This window comes from Silurus meridionalis, chromosome 9 (assembly GCF_014805685.1).
Source record: "Silurus meridionalis isolate SWU-2019-XX chromosome 9, ASM1480568v1, whole genome shotgun sequence".
NCBI lineage: Eukaryota > Metazoa > Chordata > Actinopteri > Siluriformes > Siluridae > Silurus > Silurus meridionalis.
The window spans coordinates 16,184,312-16,212,155 of NC_060892.1; the positions used below are offsets into that span (position 1 = coordinate 16,184,312).

Here is a 27,844-nt window from a genome sequence, read left to right on the forward strand (position 1 = left end):
CTAGACTTCTGAAGTTTAAGTGTCTAACGTTCCAGAATAAACATCATTCTTCATCCAGCTGTAAACATCGCCTCACTTACTGGCAGGAATAGTAGTAATTAAAATACAATACTATCACGACTAATAATTAAACTACAAATTATAAAAACTGTCTGAATATTAATTGGTTATTAATAAAACCAAATCTATTACAAAAATAATAAACAGTGACACCAATGTTTATTTAAGCATTTTTATTTTTATTTTTTTATTTCTCTTAGTCATTTTCTCCAACCCAAAGACAATTATACACAGCATAAGTCTAAAATATCCCATGTAGTAGATTACAAGTTTTTTTTTCATTCATCAATAATTATTTTCAGTCCAGCACTCACTCATTCACTCACTCCTTGAAGACACAGGACACTGATTCAAATCAGCATGTCAAACTTAGTGATGAAGGGAAACAAAATAAAAAGCCAACACGTATGATGAACACCCAGCAACTTCATCATCCTTCTCCTACACACACACTGTGGGCGATGCAGCGGGTGCAACAACGAGCGTAAAAAGGAGCCCCAGAGATCAAAGTCCAAAAACAATGACATTTCTTTTAACAAACAGGGGATAACGTATGGAGGACAGAATCATCCATTATATGCGTGACATACAAGACTTTCAATGATGGTAAACGATGCCCCGAGCGTTTGAATTCCGTTACACGTTTCTCCAAAGAATGTACACGTGATTGATAGAGGAAGGGAAGAATTTAAGAACTGCATCTTCTCTTGCATCGACGACAAGTTCTCCGTTTCTTTCTCTTTTTTTTTTTTACAGAAAGAGTAAAAATGACAAATATTTACAGTCAGGGTTCTCACATGCAGTCGAAAAAAATCGTTGCAGCAAAAAAAGAAAAGATTGAAGAGAGGAGAAAATGTGCAGGAAGGTAGGCAACTCAGTCTCAGATGCTCCTCTTCAACACACTTTTGAGCGAATAGAACAAACTTAAAAAGCAGCAATAAGGCCTGATTTTATTCCTCCTTGCCTTCATCCTTTCTCCCGTCCTTTGAGTCATACACCAAATCCAATAAATGGATGGAGACATATGTAAGACAGTAACAGCTCTGATCAGATCAGCCGCCACTTATTTCTCGTAATATGTCCAATCAGAAACCTGTGTGGTGTTAAGTTCTCGCTAACATGACGATCTGTGTGCATCTTTCACCGAGGTTAAATCATGTAATGATTATAATTATTAAAGAAATTTCTGGAGAAAATATCTTCCCGTGTCATCTGAAAGTGATGGTGAGGTCAACAGTGACTGCAAGAGGTTTCGTTATTAGAAAATGATGTGTGAGGAGAGTGAGGGTGGCAATGCAGCGCATGCATCATGCCCCTTCATCATTTCGCAAAACCCTATTTCAGTAGTGCATCAACCCACCAACACTCAAACTATCTACGTGATTAGCAAAAAAAAAACCTAAAGAAAAAGCAGTTTGATTTTTTTTACACTTGTATACATGTACAGGCCCCTCACTAATCTTCACAGGTCTTCAAATTGGAATTTATTTGATTTTTTTTGCCCCCAGTCATCTTTTACAGTTATATACAATATACAGGCAGCAGATAATACATTTTTTCTGAATAAACAATTAAACAGGGAAGTGATTAATCTAGACCGACTACTGTTTAGATTAGAAAAGGGTCAATATGTTTAAAAAGAAAAGCAATAGGTGAAAAGGATAGATGCATCTTAAAAGCCCTCAATATGTACAGAAAAAAAGCCCCAAGACAAGGAAGAAAGGAAAAAAATCAAGTAACAGAATGCAGACTCTTTTTTTTTGTCACCATATACATAAGTTACAGCTCTGATTTGGTCACCAAACTAAAAAAAAAAAATTTGTAAAAATCTATCTGGTCACTGTGTGTAAGCGAAGACTGAAAGGTGTTTGTAGGGACGGGTTTGTTTTCTTTTCCCACCTAAAAGATGCTTTGATATACTATTTTGATGCAAACCCCCCCAAAAAACAAACAAACAAAAAAAAAAACAAACACGAGGTATTTCAGTTACTGCTTCCAAAATTCATCTGAAAATGAGGAAAAACAGGGGAAAGCTCACACCTCAACACGCAGAACTACACACCTACATTACATCCTGGATCCGATCTATAGAAAGCAGCCAATCAATCGTTTCAGCTTTAACCATTATGGCAAAAAGGCACAACGCTTTAAAGTCAGGCGACAGGGTTTTATTGTACCCCCTACTTCAAAACCACCTCAAAAAAACAAAAAAACAAAAATGAGTTCAGTGCATATAACTACATTCATGATGGACCAGTGTATTTTTTTAACTCGTCTATAAATTGCACTGACGTTTAACACCGACTTTTGGACAAGGACATCAGAAGTCAAACAAAAAAAACTTAAAATATTAAGAGTCGTGTCGAACTTCGACTTTGCCAAAAAAACAAGAACAACTATCTAATGTGAAGCTGTGAAAGAACTTATCTTCTCAAACCTACGTTCACACTAACAGGCAAAATGTCTCATATTTTTTACTTGTGGGCATGGCCTGGTTGTTTTTTTTGTTTTTGTTTTTTTTTTTTTAGAAGAAATGGAAGTAGTTATAAAAACATCTAAAGCTGAACACAACTGAAAATCAGTGTAAAATTATTATTTTTTGCAATTAATTTAAATGCTTGGCTCCATACTGGCCTCACTGTCAGATTAGATTAGCAATGCTAGCTATTTGTACTAACTACGTACACTTGCCCGAGGATCCAATGATATCGGCTACTTCCTTCAAGCTTTATATTCCTTTTAACGTGTCTACACTCATTTAAGGAGCAGTCATATGTGACAGGACACGATGAAATATGATGCATGCTGTTTTTGCACGTTAAACTGTAAAGTTGTGAAGGAACGCTGGACCATGTTGTCAGATTGTTCCAAGAAACAATTTGAGCCAATCGTTCGAGTTAGCCACAATGAGGTCATTCCTAATTTGCATAGAACTCATGGATGAAATCGCTCCTCCGCGTCATGCATGCATACACACAAATGCTTCATTATGAGTTAGTGTGAACGCAGGGCAAATACAACTACCTTCCCTTCCTTCCATCATCTCGCACTCAAATCTATCGCTTTAATTATATCCATACATTTATTATAGTGAGTTGTGAAGCATTTACAGAAAACTTTAAATCTGCACCAGAATTCTGCCAGAGAGTGTAGAACGGATTGTGTGCTACTTAAAAAATAAAGCTGACTAATCAAATGCTCATGTCACCAGCTTTACTGTCCTTTATGAAAATGCCTCCATTGTAGAAACTGACTCTGAAATGCCAGTGCGAATCAATTCAACTAGACTTTTGTTAAACTTTCAATTAAAATTGAAAGCTATTAACATTAAAATCATCAAAATCAAACCTATTACAATGAGTGCTTCTCCAGAGTGATCGAGTGGCATATTTTATGTACACACAGAAAGAGGATCGGAGCCTGCTTAGGGTTTGTGTGTTTGTGGGTGTGTGACAGTACTTGTGCATGAGTCAGTAACAGAAGTGATACTAATTTCGAAGCAAAAAGACAGAAAACAACAGATAAAAACACAACAAAAAGGGACAGGGTTTATCATTGTCATCATAATTATGATTTCAGACCATCTTGTATGTTCGTGTGCGCGAATGTGTTGGGAAGATTCCTATTTCCCATGCAACCCCAGGGCAGCGATGTGCAGTTATGTCACAGGGGCCAGTCAGGGATGAGGAAGGGCACGCCCTCGCTCACAGTTCCCTTGCTTGATTTCTGTGCATCAGTGTATGTGTGTATGTTTGTGTGTGTGGCGGGTGTTACTGATCGAGTGAAATGCACGATCATTGCCAGGATTGAGGGGGAAAGTTGTTGACCTCAGCCATGTCTTGAACGGGAGAGCCTTTGTAGCTGTACGTCAGCTTGATGCGCATTCGCAGCTGTTGCTGTAAAAGTAAGAGCGAAAGTCAAGCGTGTTCACAGACAAGTGCATCTTTGTGTTGTGCACCTTATAAGTCTTGCACAATTCTATTAACCAACTACCAACTAACCAACTACAAAACACGTAAACAGACCAAAAGATCCAAATTCCAAAATTACATAAAGAGCGACATTCGACATCCGATAGATATGTTTTTGTTTACCAGGAACCCAAAGTATATTTAAAAAAAGAAAGGCAAAATAATTGAGTGAATTAACTCAGACCAGAGAAGCTTATCAACCAGGTATAATACTTGTGCTCTAATAAAAGGTAGAAAAGCTGTATAGATATTCATTTGGGCAAATAAGACAGCAGATAAATCACAAAATCTACTAATTAAGTCTTCAATAGAGATCTTACCTTCTGTGGGTTAAGAACCCTGATGACTTGTGTGACGCTTCCCTGGTTAAGTGCTGGGATTATGTTACTGCTGGGAGAGAGGAGCTGCAGCTGGAAGGTCTAACAGAAAAAAAAAAAAAATTCGATCATGAATAAATAAAAATACATCTAAGAAAGATCAGCGTAGAAAAAGAGAGTTGAGAAAGCAGACCTTTGGTACTGCAGCCTGGAACACGAAGTCGGCCATGTCTGACTCAGTAGAGTTGGAGGCGTGGATGGTGATGACTGAAATGTTAGGGTTCGGGTTGGACCTCTCAAAGGTGAACTCTATTTTCAAGCCGTTCTTGTTGTACGCGATCATTGGCGGAATAGCTGTTTAAATGGGGAAGAAAGTGTTACGTTTTTGCCAATTTAAAAGAATCGTTGCAGGAATGCATGGATGTTACAGCAAGCTCACCTGCTACTGTGTCGTTAAAGAGTGGCTGTGAGGAGAGACCGTCCAGAAGGAACTGGGCCTGGGATATGGGCACAGAAGGGGCAGGAGCAGGGGTTGGACCACCTATGAAGTGAGGAGAAGCTTTTTTTATGTGATTATAAAACAAGAAATGAAGGAGAAATACATACATTTAAAAATAATGATGACATACCAGAAAGAGAGAGATCCCCAAGTAGATCGAGCAGCTCTCCGCCAGCTGAGGCAGGTTTGGTGGGCAGAGTTGTTTGGATTACCGGGATGTCGTTACCTCCGAGCAAGTCCAACAAATCATTTGCCTACAAATCATCAAAATAAATGTTAGAAATCATACCTGAACACTTATAATAAATACAGGGACCAATTAATTAAAGCCAGTGGTTGGGGGACAATACAAGATTACAAATTGGTTTCCAATTATCAGATTTTGTTTTGTATAAAACAGAGGCACATGCTGAATCTTCCATCTTCTAAGAGGTTGCCATTGCTACTTTTCTGATCAAACAGCTAATCATATTAGATAATAGTGAAGTTTATAAAATTGACAACTATAATAACCAATTAATCAATTTGACAATTCTCCTTATATGGAAATTCATAACTCAGAATACAGTTACAGTGGTACCTTGACCTACGAGTTTAATTCGTTCCGTGGACGAGCTCGTGTCTCAATTTGCTCGCACATCAATTTTCCCCATTGAAAATACTTAAAATGGCATTAATCCATCCCAACCCTTAAAATGTGAAAAGGCGATAAGCGGAGGGAAAACTCGTTATTTACTATCACTACAGTACACTACGTATCCCTAAACTTTTATTTTTTACTTTTTCTTCTTTGCTTATCTTATTTTTCGTCACAGTCTTCGCTTTCTGGCTTCGCTTCGGCATTTAGCAGCGCCGTTTCAAGCTCGTACCTCAATTTTTTGCTCACGTAACCAAGCCAAAAAATAAATAAATAAAAAAAGACAGTGACTGCTCGTATCCCGGAAAACTCATACAAGGGCCAAATTGTGATGGCTAGACAACTGGGTCATAACATTTCCAAAACTGCAGCTCTTGTGGGGTGTTCCTTGTCTACAGTGGTCCGAATCTATCAAAAGTGGCCTAACGAAGAAAAGGTGCTGAACCGGTGACAGAGTAATGAGTGGCCAAGGCTTATTGATTCATGTGGTGAGCGAAAGGCTGGGTCCGATCCAACAGACAAGCTTCTGTAGCTAAAAATTCTGAAGAGGTTAATGCTGTTAACTGCTCTACAGGTCAAGGGGGACCAACACAATATTAGGTAGGTGGTCATAATGTTATGCCTAATATATATCTCAACCCCATACTGATGAACAAACCTAAGTCTTACCTGATTTGTCTGAGCGATGGTCGGTGGGTGTTTCGAGTCCAGTGCAGAAGGTTCAGTCTCACCATTGGTCTGTACAATCTCAGTGGGGCCGTTAGTGGCCGCTTTCTCCATAATGGGCATTCGCTCTAATAAGGCCGGCCTTGAAAAATGGAAGAGATTCAGATGTGGTGCAAAATGAATAACCAAATCTCTCATAAATAAATTACCTGTAGCCTATGAATGAGAGTATCACTGAGCTCTTACCTCATGTGATCGTATTTCTTAAAAAGTGCATTGTACTCCACAGCTCTCTGTTGTAACTCCACGTCTATGCTGCTCCCGTATATAGACACCACTTTCTTTATTCGACTAGAGGAGAGAAAGAATTAAATATTGAGATAAAACACAGAACATGTATTAAACTAACAATGGTCACTTAAACATTTGCTCACTTCACACCACTGAAACGAGTGGACAGCTTCATGATGGCGGTCAGTGAGTAACCTCGAGTCACAGGGGCGGACAAGTTGGAGACAAGAAGACCTTCCAAAACATCCAAGACCTCATCCTCTGTAACCTGTGTGGAAAGCGAAACAAAGCAATCATGGTACACATGAGAAAAGAAAAATATGTTTGGGGTAAAATTTCTGTATTATATTTATGCACTTGAAGTCCACAAAAGTTTTTTTGGAGAGAGGAAAAAAATTTATTCAATTTCATTAGTGCAGAGTGTCAGGAAAGCAAACATACTACAAAATGGTACAAATTCATTTAAAAATGACAGCACACAATCAGTAGGTAATATTTAATTCTTTTAAATCAATTTTTAAAAGACTCTTATGAGGTTAGGTTTGGGGCACATTTTAGTAACTTAGACATTTTAGAAACACTTTTCAGAATGCAAGACAGTGTAATAATTTTTTTAATTATTTGTATGGAATTAATGGGGAACAAACTTTTCAGGAACAAACTAACACTTTAAACCCAGACTTGAATGGACAATTATGCTCGCTCTCAAATTCCTGGAGCCGAAAAGCTGTGGATTCGACTGCAAATTCAGTTCTTAGAGCATCCGACAGGTGGAGTCTAAATGAAGTGGTCTAATATTTACTTGAATGGGCTCCTCCTCCTCACACTGGCCTGACACCAATAGGTCCCCATACTCTCCTATGCACCAGGATGCCACCTGTACCAGCGGTTGCTGTAGAAATATAAAAAATAAATATATTCAATTTGCAAACAACATGGAGGAATAATGTTATCCGAAGGGGGAGGGGAATCACCTGAGAGATGTCATCCAGCAGGGCTTTGTAGAGTCTCTGCACAGTGTAAGCATGCATCTCTACACTGTTGGTTATGAGCTGAATGAGATTTGGGACCGAGTCGTCTCGAACGTAACTCCCCGCCTGAAACAGTGCCATACACAATCACATTTAAAAAAGAAATCTATGCAATCATGTAGGCAGTATGCAACCCTGTGTTTAGAGCCATCTGCTGTACGTAAGATGAACTGCAAATGCAATGAGAATATGGCCAAGATCTCCAAATTAACCTCTATTCAGAACAGTAAAAAGTTTGTCACCTAGACAAGTATCCACAGGCTTTTAAAAACTGGACAAATGCACCTTTATAATTCAGCTAATGTTTGTGCTAGTGAAGTACAAGTATCTTGTGACCATTACAAGTGGGAGTGCATTTGGCAGATTAGCAAAGCACACTCACGAGAGGCAATAACGATCTTAATCTCATCTACTTCTCCACAAAAAGCTTTGGTTTTCTTCCAACCATCTCTATACACACCTTTAACAAAATGTCGTATATGCAGGCGCATTATTTTCGCATAACTGCATGACCGAGCATTTTATTTTAATACAACAGCAATTTTTCTTCGATTACAAGGAGTCATTTACAAATATGGACGACACTGACGTACACGCCCCTGTGCTTAGTAACAATTCATAGAAACAAACGTATTACAACAAGCCGATTTATTTAAACCTGATGGAAGCCATTATACAAAAACCACGCACAATCAAATTTAAACATATAGCTTTGTTGCTTGCTTGTGTAAATAAACCATTAGAAATGTCCTCTTTGAGCCCCTGTACCTGGGTACATCTACCTTTTTCTGACCACCTATAACACCAAACAAGAAAGCAATTTACCGTTGTTAACACCCTCATTATGGTGTCTATGTGCCATCTTTTGGAAGGTGCATACCTGGAGGATGAAAAATGTAAATATAAACAAATTTAATAACAATTTAGCAGAATTCTGGAGAAATTCAAACTTAAAAAAAGAGGGTAATTTTCTGTTCTAGTCACACTTCTATAAAGTTGGAGGTCATGCTGTCAGAAATGAATGTGTCAACAGAGTCATGCTCTGACGATGGATCACTCATTTTATCATCACACAGCATTTATACAGGTTTCAATTATTTTAAACCAAAATATTGGTTTTAAATGCATATTCATTCTTGCTCATTTACAAAATAGCACCTAGTTAGGAGACATGAAAACACTTAAAATAAAGCTCAGTATGTACACCAAGTGGAAAGCTTATAGAGTTGATAGTGGGCGCCAATATTTTTGCAATCATTTGTAGTGCTCTTATTAATGCTTAACAGTACAGCCATGTATTTAAATCAACTGTCCCAACACAAAAAAAAAAAAAAAAAAGTGTGTTTCCAGAGCTGTGTCAAAGCAAACCTTACTTCTCAGCAGCCAAGAAAACCCCCGACGCGCAGTCGGCTTTGAACTCCGGGTCACAGGAGTCCAGAAAATACAGCAGCTCCTTCATCATCCCACGGATGTTATTTCCATTGACCAGGGCAAAACTTAGCTCCATCGCACGTCTGTGGAGGACAAAGACAGTATGGTGAGAGATTGTTCAGAACTCAGAGTTGTGCAGAGTCGGAATAAGGAGAAAAAGGAGCAGGGATTCATTACAGACGTACCTTTTAATGGAGACATCCAGGTCTTTCAGACAGTCCACAATGGTACTCCGATGCCTTTGAACCGCATTGTGGTCAGTCTGTACTGTTTTCAGTAAAGACGTCAGTGCCACATATCTAATGTGGGCATAGAATATAAATGTCAAACCATTGTAATAAGTAATAAAAAGTATATATAGTTTAAATAAATATATAAAAGCTGAGTGTCTTAATGAATTTCTAATTGTTCTGCATGAAAACGAAACAGACCTGATGTTTTTGTCATTGTTCAGAAGAAAACGTCCAAGGATATTAATAGCTAATACCTACAGTAGAAAAAAAATTAGGCATGCACTCAAAGCAAATCGGTTAAATACATTTTTTTTTTCTACTCGACTCACCCTTAATCCACTTTCTGATTTGATGTCCATAATAGTCAGAACAGTTTCGTACAAGATTGCATTGCCTACATTTTTACTTGTCTCTGTGTTTGTTGCAACCTTAAAAAATAAATAAGTAAATGAGTCAAATAATGTTTAAAAATGCTCACAACGTGGAATGTTGAAACTAGATCTACAGAAATCTTTTACCTGTGCAAGAATGTCATTCATAGCTTCACTCGAGTCATCATCACCCTTTCCCAGGATTCTCAGGAGCCTCAATATTCGAACCTGAGACAAATTATCAAAAAAACACATGAATTATAATAAAATTAAACCAAACATAAACCATATATAATGTAAGCTGCTACGTGAAAAAAGTATATTTACACAATAAATAAACGATATATTAAATGACAGAAAATAATGAAAACATGAACTAGTGACTAACATGTGTCTATTTTTTTTAAATTGTAAAAAAAAAAAAAAAAAAAAAAAAAAACCCACAAGCAAGCGCAATCTCCCCCAAATCTCAATTATATTATAACCATTATAATAAGTTCCTCGTGGTGGATTCTTTTCCTAGCTGGTATATTTGCCAGACAATCCACACAAAAATCCCCATTTTTTTATGCATCTAAAAACAGTTGAAACTCATGTATATCATCACAATCAGTACCAATAGAATAGAAAAGAGGAGTTTACCTGCAGGAAGGGATCGCTGATACCAGACACGTCGTGCTCAGGAGAGTATCCAGACATGATCAGGTTCTTTAGGATTCGCACCAGTTGAGGAACCAGCTAAAAAAATAAAATAAAATCCAGCAGAAAAATAATAAGCCATCAAAATGAGTAATAATATAAAATTACAATTTCTAAAATAAATCATACATAATGACAGTTTAAAAAAATTTAAAAAAAAAAGGAGGGGAAGGAGAATAACCATAAACACAATGAAGGTGAAAATCATCTTGAACAAATCATTTATTTTTTTCAGCGGATTCGATTAGAATCAAATGGATGTGTTGGTCATGATTATAACTCACCTGGTCAGGATGATTTGCATAATTAGCGGTGGATTTTTATTTAATTCTGTGTTAGTTTTCATTTAGAAATTTCTTTCTTTTTTAAAGTCTAAGCTCCGGAGGTCACAAGCGGATCGTTAATTAATTATGATAAGTGGTGGAACACAGGACCACGAATTATACACAGCTCTGTGATGACATTCAAAACCAAATCATAAATAATGGGGGGGGGGCACGAGGAGACACGAGGAGAACATATAACCAAAACAATAAAATAAAAGTGCACTACATCTACAGTGAGCACAGTCAAGTGAGTCTTTAAGAGCATGCACCAGCTATGAAACCAGAACGTCCTCTTACCTTTTCATTCTAACACAATGCAGGAATTGTAACGAAGACAAATGACAGAAAAATATGAAGTAGATGTTAGGGCGGGGAACTGGAAGATAGGTTTAAAATTTAGAGAAGAGCTAGAAAAAAATAAAATGTTACGATCATGAGTAATGAGAGGTGGGTCAAGCCGGAGAGGCAGAGGAGCAGTAAAAGAGAGAGAGAGAAAGCACTCTAAAGGAAGCAGTGCTCTGAAGGGAATACCAATGCAGAAAATTTAAGAGCGTCTACGAAGGACTAGTCACAAGTAAAAAAAATAAAAAATAAAATGTCAACTTTTTCATAAAAATAGTTTGTGATTTCTTAAGACATAAGCCAAATAGATTAAAGACCTCATACCTTTCTGAAGTGAGTGAGCATGTCGGGACTTCGTTCACACATTTCAGTAAGTAAAACGACAGACGTGTGGAGAACCCCTTAAATTGAAAGGAAAAAATACATTCAGATTAACAACAAATAAAATGTGGGTTTTCTTGCTCACTTAAAACTCACTTATCTAACCCTGGAACAAAATTATTCGTACATTTATTTTTTTTTTGTTTAACCTATATAAAATCACTACATCTACAAGTAAATAAAGAGCACCAGGGACACACCACTCATTCAATGCACCCTTTTTTGGAGGACTACCACTACACGTTAATGTAGTCTATGATAAATGTAATCTGATGGCAGATGGTTTGTTGCTTGAGGCTTTATAAGAGCAATAGCAGGGTTTTTTTCTTGCATAAACAACCTGCAGATAATGTAGAACACAGTTAATATATTAAGGTATTACCTTAGGGGAAATTATTATTTTTTTTAAATCGGAAAATGCAGAATTTATTTAGACACGTTGTAAGTAGATCATTGAGATGGAGCTTTTTGAAAACGGATGGACTGAAGAGCTGTGCTCAATCTGTTAAAAAGAATTCAAATGCTTTATCCACCTACTTTACTAGGAAAAGAGAGAAATATCAAAGGGAAAGATTCAGACAATGTATTTCCACGAACAACGTTATAACTGGTTAAGACAGGACATTTATTATAAAACAACTAATTTCCGGCTCGCTGCATTATAAACACAGTAACGTCTTTATGGTTTGTAAACACAATGAAAAGACTATACAGAATTGCATGCATGTATGCAATTTCGCTTTCAAACTACACCATGCTAATAAGTATTTAAACACAAGAACTATCTTAAATATATTTCTGATAAGTTCTGATAATCATAGTAATACAATAATATTAAAGGATGCATGTTGATGCAAGTTGATTTTAACCCAATATCCTAGGGAAAGGAAGCTTTAAATAAATAAAGAAAGCCTGAATACAAATGACAAACCCTCTCTCACCATGATTCTTCTCACTCAGCAGGTTTTTTGTCGCTGGCAGAAACATCTCCATCAGCTCTGGAACCTTCCGAATGACGTGAACTGCACACAGTGCTGCCTGCGTGGAGAAAAAACTTCTTATATCCTCAACAAACAACAATCCAAGTAGTCTGTGTTATGCAATTAAAAATGACCTTTTTCCTCAAATAGGAATTTGACGTTTTGAGAAGCTTTTCCACTTCCCCGGCCAGATCGCGACACATTTCTGACGACCCCATGCAGCCGAGGGTGCACAAGGCCAGCCCCTGGACATACTGTGTACTGTGATTTAGATCACTGCAACACACAGATAAACAGGCACAGAGAGATTTAGAAATGCTAGCAGAACAGAGCAGCATGAGCACAGATGTACTCTACATTTATTTCCTGTACGTCACTTACTTCTTAATGCAGTTTGTCATCAGTAAATGGACATCCTGCCTCTCGTCCAACAGCAGCATGGCCCCCAGGTACCCTATTCTCTTGTCAGTGAACTTCTGTGACGCAATCAGCTTCAGACATTCCAGCTACAAAAATGCACCCCCATGTTGTGAGCACATAGTGTTTGGGTCATAAAATATAAAAATTCATGGCGTGAAATAACGTTTGTATTCACCTGCCCGAAATGTGCCGGATAACCCAACATGTGCATGTACAGCAGCTTTGCCACATTTCTACAGCGGTAAGTGTTATCTTCTTCTCTGAACGATGATCGGATAGCTGCGCATTCTTTCTGGATCATCTCACGCTCCTCGGCCTGGGTCCGAGCAGTCCGGATGGTCCGGATCAGCTCCCGAAGTCTGATCGGAGCTGGCATCCTCTGCAATTAAAACAACCTTTATACATAGTGGAACATTAAGCCCATTCAGAGACTACAGCTGCAAACAAAGTCAACAAAAAGCCCAAAACAATATGTTGCGTGGATTTCATCCAAGTCATGTGTCCGTAGTCACAAAATGCAACTACATTTAACCAGGTTTTTTCAATCCTGTCCTACTGCCCCTGTGTAATATTCTGCATCTGGGGAACTGTTGCAGTAAAGGATCAGATGGCATAATTTAACATTGGCATGTGAAGTAACATCCGTTTGCTGCCCATATTCACAGCAGGTCTTTAGAGATTGTTTCAGCATGTAAAATTTCTTTAAACATAAAAGTGGAATATAGTAATGTCACAAGAAAGAATCCCTGCTGATGTTCAGCACAAAGAACATTTAGTTTATGAATTTTTATAAACAGCTTAGTTACAGCTAAAAACTAAATATAGTGTTTATTTAAAGTGTGCGTGTTTATATCATTTATTAAATTATAGAGTCAAAGACAGCATCCAACTTCTGGTGAAACAAATACAGCTTTCAGCCAGGAAAACTAGAAACGAACAATACAGTTAAAAATTGTTAAACGTTAAAGATTAAAGGAAGTGTATCCAGGAAACTGAGGTGGTATTGCACAAGAGATGAGTGTGATTTGCAAATGAGAGAACGGACAAGAGGCATGGGTGTGTTCCAATAGAACCTCAAGATGCATTAGAAATTAATTATTTATATCCCAGAGAGCATACTTATAAGAATATGAACAATTGTTGATAAAGGAAACGTGTTTTTATTTATTTCTTTAACCACATAAGAGCAATAATGAACAACGCATCTTTATGTGAAATTCCACGCCTTCCTCACAAGTCTTCCGAGGCGAGTGCTAAGGTTTCAGTGCGCTGAAGTGTGGCGATTAAAAATTAATGGAGCACATGTATGTACTAAGATTACACTCTACTCTCAGCTGGTAGGCTGGGTAACACAGGTGACCTGTTTCTACTCAAGCTGAAACTCCTGCACAAACACCAGAATGCTTTACCATCGGACACAGGACTGCAGACTGAACTCAGTCAGTACCTGAATCCCAGTTCAGCACGGCACTGAAAACAAAAATCTCAGAGCTCCACGCCGAGCTCACACTCTAAAAACAGATAAACAAGGGATGCTATATTGTAGGTTTTCTAAACAACCTCAAAGAAAACAAGATGGGAATCAGCATGTGTCCACATTATACAACTGCAAAAGAAGCAGAAATGTGCAAGACAAATGTGCTGACTCAGAGGAAATGACTCGCTGTGCCAGTTTCTTGCGAATGTGACACGTGTCAAGTTATTTGGCTCCAACTTCGGTTTCACGAGCTGTCTCTAAATCATCAAATCGCTGTTTATTCAACTCAAGAATACTTCAATCTCATATTATGCACGCCCATCTTGGTCAGGTCAAGAATCAGAACAAACAGAAAAGTGTTTGTACTAACCCTTGTATAACGGACGCCTCAAACGAACACTGAAAAACTAATCATTGGCGGTGTAAGCATGAGAGAGAAATTGTGATCAAAGATGGTTTACAGAATTTTACAGCACATGTACGCTGACCGACTTCAACGCCCGGTTTGAGGTGCAGAACAAAGTACCGGCAAGGAAGACCACCCCCTCCTCCCAACAACCAGGTGCTTTATCTATCCACGGCTAAAGTGAGGAAAACCCTATGCAGCGTTAACCCACGGACGTCTGCTGGACCAGACAAAATTCCTGGAAGAGCTCATGGACTGTGCAGAACAGCTAGTGGATGTCTTTACTGACATCTTCAACATCTCCCCGAGCAGTGCTTTTGTTCCTAAGTGCCACAAGACAACGACCATCGTCCTTTTTCCGAAGAAGTCTACAGTCTCTTGCCTCAATGACTATCGACCGATCGCACTCACACCCATTGTGATGAAATGCTTCGAGAGGCTCGTCACGAGACACATCTAGACCCAACTATTACCCTCACTGGACCCGATGCAGTTTGTGTATGGTCCAAACCGTTCCACGGACAATGCCATTGCCACGTCCATCTCGCCCTCAACCACCTAGACAATAAGGACATATACAGTACATAATGTTCATAGACTTCAGTTCAGCATTCAACATGATCCCCCCTCAGCACCTAAATGAGAAGCTGAGTTTACTCTCTGCAACCGGATCCTGGACTTCCTGACTGGGAGACCTCAGCCAATCGGGAACAGCTCTAGCACCACCACACTAAGCACTGGGGCCCCTCAGGGCTGCATGCTAGGCCCAGTGCTGTTTACTCTGCTGACTCACAACCGTGTAGCAATGCACAGCTCGAACCACATCAAGTTTGCAAATGACACGACCGTGGTGGGTCTCATCAGCATACAGAGAGGAATGTTGACAAAACTAAAAAGAGGTGGCTGTTGACTTTAGGGGGCACAAGGCAGCCATTTCCCACTGAACATCAATGGATCCTCCGTGGAGATAGACAGGAGCACTTCAACAACTTCACCTGGTCACTCAACACCAACTCCATCAAAAGAAAGAAAATGACAATAAAAGCTTCTTTACTTCTATTAAAATATATTTTATTTATTGATGACAATCTGGTGGCCATTTTGACATGTTCCACATTCCACCTTGAAGAAGCCTTGGGTGCTATTTTTGCCCCCTAGCCTGAAATTTTAAATTCCAAGTGACCCACAGTCACCATGGATCATAATCCCACAATCTTTCAAGAAGTTGCAATTCAAGTCAATATCCATCCTCAATCATCCATGATTTGACACACCCCTACACTGTTCTGATCAGGCACACCATAGGAAGTTGGAAGGTCATAATTATTGTAGTCAGTCATATAAAAGCTATAAGGTTCTTTATTTAACAGCTACCGCTTTTTTTTTAATGACAAAGATGGTTTCGTATTTAAGGCTAACTTATAGCATTTACGACAGGCATTAAAGGCATTTAGGCTAAGAATCTTATGTGCTTTGAGACCTTTACTACCTAAAAACTCTGGGTGAGAAAGATGCACATTAATCAAATTGATTACACCAATGAATTGAGGATAAGGTACCAAAAAAACACAACTGAAATTTATTCCCATCCTACAAGCTTTTTTTTTTTTTTTTAACCGCTTGTCAAAGATAAGCGCTGCTCTTTCAGCAAGCACACAGAACCTAATTAAGCTGCTACAGTCAGAGATGGAAACTACTGTAATTACTTGCTGAACAAAGACATTTTCAGGATCTCTAAGCAAAAACAGCTGAAAAGAGCTTCACTAAATGGACGCCACAAAAGCAAACTCGCTTTGGTGCAAAGTGCTCATACGTCAAAACACTTTTACTTTGCAGGAAAAAAATGTGACAGGAGGAGCAAATTCTGCTAGATTGTCTAGTGTGATGCTTCATTCCCCAGCTGTCTGACATCACAGGGAAAGAACCAGAACCAATGTTTATTACAGCTATCCTGTGATGATGGCAGGAAGCGCATTAACGCTGCGATGCTGGAGGAGGACACAGAGGGAGCTGAAATGAGATGGCATGAAGCTGGGGTCATCAACTGTTTTAATGAAGTGTTGAATCATCTGGAATCATGAATCATCTCGGCTTCTGCAGCTGATCTGATGTTGCCTACTGTGGCTTCCCTGATCAACACGCTAACCATTTCGTTATAAGAAGATCATTGGCCAACAGCATACTGATCGGGGAAGGGGGGAAAATCTATGGCACTAGTCACTCAATTACTACTTATTTAGTTACAGTTTAAATCAATTTTACTCTGACATTTTGCTCCTAATTTAGTATTGGGCGGCAGTCAGGTTTTATTTACCAATCTGAAAACCTGAAGTCTAACAAATGCTTCATTTCAAGCACGGGAATCCATCCAACCACATCTATTTTCCCTAAAAAGCAGCTTATTCAACAATGTGCCCTGCCCTCTCCCACAAACACACTCACAGACTCGCATATTTGTCTTATAACTGACTAAAAAGAGATGGGAAATAAGCAAAAAGAGGGCCATTTCTTCACAAAACCAAGAACAATTGTCCTGAGAACGGCGGCTTCGGGATTTCAAGCTCACAATCTCAGGATAAACACTTCTGTCCCACAAGTCAAAAGGCCCAAAAAACACCCCCCTAAATGCAAGTTCTGTGATCATTTAGTCAGGGCTGTTAAATCTAGACATTTTACAGTGGAACTGTTGCCATCAATTATTTTAGTAATCGAATATTCTAATGATTATTCCATTGATTAATCTAGAAATCGGATAAGTAATTATTCTTTAAAAGAGAACGATACTAAATATACAAGAGAAAAGAAGACAGGTCTCTTAAAATAATGAAATAATTCGTTTCCTTTTTAGTAAAATTAACATTTATATTGTTGAAATTGCACACAAGAACATCTCTGGACTTCTAGTAGTTTCTAGAATAGCAAAGTCCACTAAAGGTGGTAGTGCATTTAGCTCCGAAACTTTGGAATAGTCTTCAGTGTTGGGGGCTCAGACACACTCACACCCAGTTTAAGTGCATTTTGAAGACATATCTTTTTTAGCAAATCCTACACATCGCATATCATAACCTTGTGCTCCAGTACATCTGATCACATGCACATTATCAACTTGTGCTTGTTAATATTATGAACAGCAGCTACGCCAATTCTTCTCGAATGCTTCTCTTTCTCTACCCATCTCGAGGTTGCACCAGCTCCAGCTGTGTCCCACCTCCAGCTGTGTCCCACCTCATGAAGATTATGGACCTTTAAAGAAGTAGATTCCGAGCCCCCAAGCACCCCGAACCATCTAGAGGCGTACCAGCATCAGTTCGATTCCACTTTATGTACAGTTTGGACATTGGGCCTCTTTGAGTGTTTAAAGGCTCTGGCATGAAGAATTTAGTGTTGGATCTTTGATGATCTCAAATGTTGAGCTATTTTATGAGTTCATCAGTAGCTCCTGGTTCCATAACCTCAAATGATTGTATCAGACTGTAGACATTACTCACAATCTTACATTCCAGTGCTCATGTTAGTTCTCACTCTCCAGTGTTCTGTATTGTTTTTTTTAAGATTTATAGTCACACTTTTGATATCACTTAAATGAGGATAGCTTGCCTTTTTGAGTCTGGTTCCTCTCAAGGTTTCTTGCTCATAACACGAGTGAGTTATTTCCTTGGCACAGTCACCATGGCTGCTCATCAGGGATAAACACACCGTTCACCTTAACTCTAATTCTGCTTTGAGACAATGCCTGTTGTAAAAAGCGCTATAGAAATAAACTTGACCTGTGAAAACTAAACCCATTTAATTGCCATATTAGATCAAAATGCAAATACAAATAAAGACTAGAAAATCATGAATAAAAATATATAAATCCATTTAAAATTAAAGAAAACACTGCACAGTGTAGTCTTTTCTTTTTTTTATGTCTCCTCGCCACTCGCTGTTTCACCTTTTTTTTTTATTCTGCCTCGTCTTCTATGTTTACCTGCCTGCGCTACAGAGTTTAGCAGGTAGGTGACAGTAATAATGGTCCGTGAGGAAACACACTGCTCAGTGTGTAGTTAAAATGGTCTAAACGAACAATCAAGGAAAATAATTTGCCTTGATGCTTTTTTTGTATTCTAATTACTTGTTCCTAGAGGAATTGTTTCAGCACTGTTTCACAGATTAATCTTTATAAATTGTAGCCCAATTTATTTTCAGGGTGATTTGTAGCTAAAATCGACTTTCTGTTGATTAGTGTAACAAACGTGTAACTCAGCAGTATCAAAGTTTTTCTTTAAACATGAAGTAATCATGTGTGATTTATTTATTGTGTTGTTAACTTTAATTAAAAAAAAGGCTAATAGTTCTGTAATAAAATGCTACAAATAAATGTTTGTAGTTTCTTTAAATGGAATTATTTTACTTTTTTTCTATCCTGAGCGATATGTAAAAACGAGTAACACTTTTTACGGCGTGTACACCTGATCATACACGTGACTCAGCAGAAATCAAAATAAGTCAAAGTAAACATATTAATCATTTTCGATATATAGTGCAAATGGCAAACATTTTTTATAAAGCACATCTACCACAAACATCTGACTAAAAGAATTCAGGTTACTGATTAAGTGCATTCCTAAAAGGTTTTCTTTAGAGAGCAAGAGACAGAGACAGAGACAGTATATCTACTTTCTGAGCTAAATGTGAGCTTTAGTTTACTACCAGGACAATATTGTAAGCCAGTTAGTCAAAGAGCCGTCCTCAAGTGTCTAATTCTAGCTGTCTTTATAAAGTTCATTAAAAAGAAAAATGGCTGCGGCGCTCAATTAATTAATTTATTTATTTTAATAAACATCGTTAACAAATCAGAGTAATGCCACCATATGTGAACTTTTATAAGAACTTGCAACTAAAATTTAAAAAAAAAAATTCTAACATATATATATATATAAATAAATATAAAATATTTATTTATTTATTTATTGTAATGCACAACAGGTAGATTAAGGGGATGGCAGGTGGCTAAAACAGTATGATTAAGAGCAGCAAAATGTCCATTTGAAGGTTAAATCAATTGTGCTTTTTCCTGCCCTTGAAGTCATTTTACAATTCTAACCTTTTTCTCACAACCTTCAAACCACACACAAAGGATCAGAAATATACAGGGGACAAAATCACCTTCTGACTGACTTTCATACAAACAATAAATCACACATCACACCTCTATCGTTCACCTGAGCTTCTTTCCTCCCTTATGCCTCTGAAGGATTAAAGGCCCTGGACACAGGATGGATGATCCTAGCAACTGGATGACGACAGGCCAAAAAAAAAAAAAAAAAAAAAAAAAAAAAAAAAAACACCCTACAACAAATGAATCCCAAAAGGGATCCTGGAAACGTGCACCAGAGTGCGATAAAGAAACCGAAGGAGAAAAGAACCAGAACGGACGTGTAATAAAGGTAAAAAGGGTGCACCACAAATTCCTGTTGACAAGCCTTGCTTCTTAAACACCTTTTTGAAACATGTTAATAATTACAGGTGTGTTGGGCATGAAAAGATGCTTAGACTCATTGAATCAATCAAAACAAGTGATAGCTGCATTCAGGTGGTGGGGAAGCAAAACCTTTGTATTTGAAGAAAAAATAAAATAAAAGTAGTAATGCTGCTCGTTCTGTTTTTTTTTTTTTTGGTTCGTTTACTCTCGCATTTTCTCCTGACAGTCTGTCGATCACCATAAAGCTCCCACCAACCTCTAGCAGCTCTACACTAAAGCTACAGTATGTCTGACTTTTATTAAACATTAACTCTAGTGTTGAACTGAATTCAGTGGAAATACTCAGATTCTCAAACCACAATTTGCTGTTCTTTCATCTCAAGTTCTTACTGAATTGTGTAATCTTTTTGTCTGTTATACATCAGCTCTGATGTAGAAATCAGGAACTGTAGGCATAAAAAAAGGGTCCAAATACAGAGTGACAAACAGGAAGTGAGGCCAAACGGAAAGTGAAGGGGTCTAAAATTATATTCTGAAAGTAAAGTGTTAATTGATTAACAGGTAACGTGTGTGGTGTTAAGTTTGCAAATGGTAATTCATTTTACTTGGGGAATCTGCATCCTTACAATGTGGAATAATTTTAGGAATTTCACTGGTGTTCCTTTCCTTCATTAAACAGAGTATACTTCCTCCCCCATCCTTGTAGCATAGCAACATGAGAGAGGTAATTAATCAAAAATGTGTCGCTCCACATTACAGAAAAAGATTGTTCACGCAGTTTTTTTTGTTTTTTTTTTAATTCACTCCGAGCAAGCAACAGGAGAGTTGACATTTCAAAGTGGGTTTGATGTAACAAAGATCTTTGTGCTCAAGAAGTGGAAAAAATAAAATTTAAATAGAAAGAAAAATGTAGGCCCATATTCACCTGGCAAAAACATGCAAATATTCGCTACACTGCATTTAAGCAGCAGTGAAGAGTGGCTTTTACAACTCAAACAAGATCCTGGATTGCATTTTACACCGACTCAAAAGAAGTAATTTCCTATAAATCATTCCTCCACTTTAAAACTTTAGAGTTCAGAAGTACCGCTGCACAATAACGACAGCTTAAAAAGGTAAGAATGCTGAATTTTTGCAAACTGGAAAGATTATGCTAAAAATCGCAGAAATGTTGCCTTAAAAGCATCTTGCTAAGTTTAAAGGTTCTTCAGCAAACAGCGTATCCATATCGTGCCTGAGTGCCACTCACACGGATCTACTTGAGGTTGAAATTTAAATAAAAGTGGTGTTGTGACTGAGTGATTGCTTCAGCCTGGAAAAGGTGCAAGTATGTTCTTAAATTAAACGTGTGACAATAAATAAAATGTTTGACAAAAAAGTTTTATGGGTAGCTATAAGTGGCAATACTTTAATCCTACTTTCACTTACAGAAGAGTGCAAACATAACTATCCAAGCATTTTTTTTTTGGCCTGATTAGAGGTCATGTCTTACATGTCTTTTAAAAGCCATGATGTAAAGTGTGTCAAATTAATATCAGAATCGTTGAATTGAGGTATGCAATCAAAGTTGCCTCATAACAGTTTTAAAAAAATTATATCAGATTCATTCCCAATAACCAAATGCTCATCATCATTCCCAAAATCCAAACAGGGTTATTGCAATTATTCAGCAACCAATGACCCATCACTTACAATTTCCAACATACAATCTTTTAGCTCCCTCGCTCCCCATGACTAATCAATGATCACCTGCTTGCCAGTTCCCAAAAATAAATCATTAATAATTACTGTTTGGTCCACCCATGCACTATTTTTGTTTCTGCTCTACATTTCGTAACTACTAGCCATCAACTCATTATTTCTTAAAAAAATAATTTTGCGTCATAACCAAAGAGAAATTATTGAAATATTCTGGGTTTGCTTCCTTCATCATGCATCACGTTTTGAAATTATCTGGCAACGCCCGAGAGTCTGTTTGAAGAACTTTTACCAAACTTTTCATAAAAGTAAAGTCAGGTCCACCTGGCAATGATAGCAGAGGAAATATAGTGGGGAACCATGGGTAGTGTAAATACTAACTTAATGCGTTCACAGCTCAAGCATATCAAAGAATCAAAATAGAAAGTGTTAGTTCTCCAAGAACAACCCCACAACTTCCTGTCATTCATTTCTACTTCCACAACAAGATCACAAAAGGTATTTCCCACATGATCAGAAACCAAGCGTTCATACCAATTCTTAGGGGGAAAAAAAACATTAACTTGAAAGGAATTCTACAGATTAAAACACTAACAATCTAAAATCACATGGGGAAATCCATAAGATTTCCTTTAAGCTGCTAAAACAGTTTCTTCCAATCGCTCATCTAGTGGAATGCAAAGTCGGTCTAAACCAATGGCTTGTTAATGAGCTGAGAAATGACGAGCACTAGTTGATGTTTAAAGTTGATGCTTTGGAAGTTGATCAGACGTGTAGGTAAGAATAGGCGGAATCACAGTTTAGGTAAAGATGAATCAAACGGCATTGTGGGTAACATAGGAAACAGACTGAAGGAAAAAAAAAAAAAAAAGTTTTAACATAGAATTTCATTTGCATTAAAAGATGCAAAAAAAAAAATGTTTCCTATCAAGTCATTCAGGTTGGATTTATCTCTATTTCCCTGTTCATTTAACACACTTCCTATATGAAGCCTGTTCTTCTGAATCACCTGGTGTGTGAAGTAACCTAATCACCTTCATATTTAAAACACAAAAAAAACCTTGCCATACAACCTGACTTCCTCTCTGTCTGGACTTTATGTGTAGAGAAAAAAAAAAGTCCAATTGTTACTTAAAATGTTTTTGGTTTTTTTTTGCATTGTATAGTTTTGCCTGTTCAGGTCATATCTTTTAAAGCCTGAACAACTTGATGGTGATCAAAATAATACACAGGAAAATAACGATGACAACGGTTTTTAAAGCCCATGATTGGGTCCATGTGTCTGAGACCCACTAAAACAATTCTTTATTATCTAACATCATCAAATCACTTCTTGGAGTTGTTTTGTGTGCAGAACTGAAATGAGCTGAAGACTGCTAACTTGGCTGCGTTTTCTCCTATTAGCTGGTGGAGAGAAGATAAGCAGGCCTTTGCTAAGAATAAACACCCGATTAATGCTGCTTAAGCAAATTAAAATAATACTTACGTTTCCCCTGTCAAACAGTTAAATCAACTGATGATAATCAGCTCTTGTCTGCAGACATGAACACGCCTGGATCATATGTCTAGATAGCTGTATATCTATCTACCTGCCTATACCTTTATTCCTGCTAGCTAGCTAGCTAGGAGGCTAATATGCAGCCTAGCACTACTAAAAACGAGTATAGCTTCTTAGCTTTTAATTGGAATGACAGCACGGGATTCACTCTGTAACTGTAGTACTATGCTAAGCTAGCTGTCTCGCTAACTAGCGCTAGCATAACTAAGCTAACGACCTATGTAGCTAGCCTGCTTCACTTCCCGACCCCGTATGAAGCTTTCAACCTTCGGAAAACAGCGTTTTTGATTGGTTTTAACGCCCATAACCCGGCAGGTTCGCAGAATCGCAGAAGAAAATGCCGGTTTGTTTTATGAAATGCAGCACTCACCAGCCGTAACGACACCAGAAAACAGCCGGAATCTTCTCTCTATGCGCGACGGAGTAAGGAAGGGACCAGACATTCAAAATGGCGGCGGCCCGAGCCTCAGCACTTCTACTCAGCGCGGAAGGTTACATTCACCGTAAGCTCCTTCAACTTCACCCGATTTCGACAGCGCACTAAAGTGGCATTTCAAACGGTGTATTACACAGAAACATTATTTCACAAATATACATTCCTACTACATCAGAACGTAAGTTTATGACAAACAAATTAACTAATTTAAACCCATGACGTGATAAAGTAACAGGCTCTTTATAAGAGCCACCTGTCTCGTGCACTTATATATGTGCTCTATATCCTTCTTCTAAACAGTTATAGCCCTATAATTATTACGATTTACCACAGTGTGCATGCGATCAACATTTTGTATTTAATACAGATTTAAGTAATTAATGACATACAATCATCTGAGTAAAAAATCGCAACGTTGCGCATTTCTAACATTCCGCTACGTGTCCGTATGGCGGAAGGCTACAATGTTTAAACGAGCTGTGCTCCGATCTGTACCTCACCTCGTGGCAGGCAGTGATGACGTCACCTCTGTCAAGTTGTGGCACTTCTTTAGAGGGTCATTAAAAAAGGTGCATACACAGATTGTTGGTGTTTTATATTTTTGCTGTTTGTACTTTGATACGCCGAAATAAAAGTGCATAATATAAATAAAGACTTGTAAGATGAGTTCAATAAAATAAATAAACAAATCATGCGCGCTCTGAGTAGAAAACTCGTCATCTTTTGTAATCTTGAATCCGGTTTCTGGAACTACTTGACCACGCCCACAGTGATTTTCAGCGTTTTGTTTTCTCGATATTTCATTTCAATTCTTTACCACGTCTGTTATGTTTGTTTCGAATGTTACTTAAACAGAATATTATAACACTTTATTTAAAAAGCACTTCTCATAAATAACATATAATTTGCATAATGTAAATACTGTACACAAAGAGGTTTACAGAAGTATAAAACAAAATATACTACAAATATATAACAGGTTGAACTGCAATACTGATTGATGATAGTAAATTCGAAAATTGTAAATTTACCACTGGGATACATGTTGTGAGCTTTCTAAACTACATAACGTTTACGTACAGGTGAGAAAGACATTTCAGGAAAAAGTGTCCCGCATCCCACTTAGTTTACCTCTACCACATCCACAATTAATGAATTATTTAACTAAACTGCCTCTGGAACCGAATGATCAGTACAATCAGTTCATCATTGTAAAATATATGTTACAGCTTTTGTTACAACATGGGACAGAGGTATATAGTCTTTAGTGCTTTGTCTAATTCTTGAAAAACTTGACGTATAAGCTAGGTGTGGCTTTTGAGGAAAGGTGCAGTGTGAACGTAAGTCAGACGATCACGTCTTGACAAATGATCAACCAGAGGATGTTGTTTCGACACACTTCAACTTACTGATGTGTCTGATTTAAATAGCAAAAAAAGTGCTTAAGTCTATAAAAGAGAAAGAAACCAGAAAATAGTGGGAATTTAGAAATGGAACTATTGGACCTTAGTAAAAACCTAATTATTTGTAAATGCAACTTAATATCAATCTACAGTTTATTGCTTAAAACTAGATATATTAAGCAGGTAAGTTACCAAAGCATCACCACTGATTAACCACTTGGCCTTAATGTTTATATCTCTGAATTTCATAGAATCATTCACATTAATTGGTGCAAAATGTGGTATAACGTAAACTATTACTTATTCTGCTTTGTACATGCCGAACTTTTTAATTTTGTTTATTTTAATTCGTTTGTTGACTTATTTATCGTTCATGTGTGAAATTACACAAAGTCTTTAAATCTCTGTAAATCTCTGTTTTCTTGGATCCAGATTATAAATGTCAAAGTACTGACTCAAATACAGGTACTTTTTACTCTGTGGAAAAATTCACTATTTAACATTTTATGTTTAACAACCAACAATATTTACTTTCTAATGATATTTTGAGGTAACTCCTTTTGGTTAAACTTCTTTGTACTTTTTTGCACATGGACATTTTGATTTATTTTCTATTTGGCTCTCACAATGGTGTTCGACTACCTAAACATCGATGCAGTGGAATTTAGCTTTTGTTTCGACCCACCTCAACAGAGCAATGGAGCGATGCTTTAATCCTTTAGGCTGTCCAACTCTCTCATCTACTACATCTACAGCTACTGTGATAGCAACAAGAAAGTCCTGCTGTGACTTCAGAGTAACACACATCATCTGACTTTATTCACAAAAAGAACAATAAAAAATAAACCACTACCAACAAATAGCACCTGTTATCGATGTTTTGTTAAATACATCAAATATTTCAGTACAAACGAATTATTGTCTTGCTGTCTGTCCTTTTGGTTTTACTAGTTCTGTGCTTTGTGTATTTGCTTAAGGTTTTCTCTCACTGCAGGTTCGTGTTATTATCCAACACAAGAACTCAGTGTTGATTTTTAGTCATGTAATGAATCTTAAAATGTCACTGAGGTAACAAAATGCCTTTTCTTTTGTACCTTTTGGTTACAATTTTGCATCCAACTGTGGCTAAAACAACCTTTTCTAACATGATTTTTTTCAATTATTTGAATAAAATACATTTGATATGTAGCAGTGATATAGCAGTGCGTCATCTAGTGGCAGAAGTTGGAAAAACATGTTTTAAAATCCGCATGAAAAATATATTTATCTGCGAAGCCCCAAATTATAATAAATTATTTTATTGTGTTATTTGTTATATGTGTGTGTTAAAATAATAGTTACTGCTCAATTATGTAAAAGCCCGTCGTGACGTGAACCAGTATCGCATGTAGCACATAAATCATTTATTTATCTGTCTTTCTATCATTTATCTGTCTTTCTATCTATCATTTGTTATTATCTGTCTTTCTATGTTGTTAGAAGTTATATCTGTATTATTTTATAAACATTTATGATAAATGTTTATAAAATAAAACAGGTATAGCTTCTAACAACACAGACAGACAGACAGACAGACAGACAGACAGACAGACAGATAGACAGATAGATAGATAGATAGATAGATAGATAGATAGATAGATAGATAGATAGATAGATAGATAGAACTTTATTGTCATTGCATAGTACAGGTACACAACAAAGAATTGCCGTTTAGCATCTAACAGAAGTGAAAACAGTAGCATTGTGCAAACTGTCAAGTGGCGATAATTTTACAGCTCATAAATATAAAGGCTCTGGGCAGTGTAAAAATGTGAAGCTGTTAAACAAGTACACTGACTACACACACACACACACACACACACACACACACACACACACACACACACACACACACACACAAGATCTAGAAGAAAAAAGAAAAATGTGACAAAATTAAATTAGAGCAAGATGTGTGTAAGTAAAAATAGGCACTTTATATTTACAACTGTTTTATACAAAAGTTATATACAGTGCTATGGCTGTTTATACACAGATTTACCAGAAATGCAGTTGTATTTTACCCATTTTTTTTCCCTTTTTGACAATTTTGTTAATATTTAAACAAATGAAAAATTGATATTATATACAGAGCTCAAATTATGAATTTTATACCAAAATGATGACACACTGAATATGTTTTGGATGTACATCTGAATGATGTTGCAGCTTTAGCTTATAGCAGCAGGCTATTGAACCTGCAGTTTATTGCTGCTTAGATTCTCTTTAAAATGTTAACATTTTTTAGATAACATTCATTATCATTTTTGCTATGATGATGTATCTCGTGATTGCTAAGATCAGCAAAAATGTTTGCCAGTACCTTTAGATTAACCTATGTTATTTAAGTAAATTATGAAGAATATTGTAAAGATAACTGTACATGAATATTACATTTTGTGTGCTTATTTGTTCTCGTTTACTGGTCATTTTCAATTCTGGTTCAATAGCTATAAGTAAATAATAAAGCTTGGGATCTATTAGTCATGATATTTTATTGCTAACCTATAATTTTATTTATTTTAAAGGGATTCCGTCAATTCAATTCAATTCGATTTAATTCACACCACAATGGACATTGTTCCAAAGAGAATTTACACAGATAAAGAGGTTATAAAGTTGAAATGTATAACCTTAGTTTCTATATGTTGATTCTTTATAAATATATCCCTTATGAGAAAGCATGTGACAAGGAAACACTCTGATATGGC

The 27,844-nt window shown here is 37.1% G+C and overlaps 1 protein-coding gene across 2 annotated transcripts; it reads right to left on the reverse strand.

Moving 5' to 3' along the window:
* Nucleotides 1–1,521: 1,521 nt before the first annotated feature.
* On the reverse strand, nucleotides 1,522–23,796 carry ap1g1 (adaptor related protein complex 1 subunit gamma 1). Of its 2 annotated transcripts, XM_046857317.1 has the most exons (24): nucleotides 23,629–23,796; nucleotides 12,831–13,034; nucleotides 12,617–12,741; nucleotides 12,370–12,511; nucleotides 12,197–12,293; nucleotides 11,199–11,275; nucleotides 10,830–10,838; nucleotides 10,150–10,245; nucleotides 9,655–9,735; nucleotides 9,466–9,564; nucleotides 9,335–9,390; nucleotides 9,089–9,202; nucleotides 8,846–8,986; nucleotides 8,298–8,352; nucleotides 7,416–7,538; nucleotides 7,244–7,333; nucleotides 6,585–6,709; nucleotides 6,397–6,501; nucleotides 6,154–6,292; nucleotides 4,978–5,101; nucleotides 4,788–4,889; nucleotides 4,542–4,702; nucleotides 4,352–4,450; nucleotides 1,522–3,956 (listed from the first exon to the last, which is right to left on the reverse strand). In XM_046857317.1, the coding sequence occupies exons 2-24, from the start codon at nucleotides 13,029–13,031 to the stop codon at nucleotides 3,855–3,857; spliced, it is 2,463 nt and encodes an 820-aa protein (XP_046713273.1). In that variant the 5' UTR covers nucleotides 13,032–13,034; nucleotides 23,629–23,796; the 3' UTR covers nucleotides 1,522–3,854. The 2 variants fall into 2 exon arrangements, with proteins under 2 accessions (XP_046713273.1, XP_046713274.1); XM_046857318.1 differs by lacking the exon at nucleotides 10,830–10,838 and having other exon boundaries at nucleotides 23,629–23,785.
* Nucleotides 23,797–27,844: the final 4,048 nt, after the last annotated feature.

What these genes read in the sequence shown, in the direction of transcription:
- ap1g1 (XM_046857317.1), bottom strand. Translation starts at nt 13,031, where the DNA reads ATGCCAGCTCCGATCAGACTTCGGGAGCTGATCCGGACCATCCGGACT. An exon ending in AAGAAATACGATCACATGAG is followed by an intron (nt 6,293 to 6,396) that starts GTAAGAGCTCAG and finishes CCATTTTTCAAG; the next exon opens with GCCGGCCTTATTAGAGCGAA. An exon ending in TCCAGGCTGCAGTACCAAAG is followed by an intron (nt 4,451 to 4,541) that starts GTCTGCTTTCTC and finishes TTTTTCTGTTAG; the next exon opens with ACCTTCCAGCTGCAGCTCCT.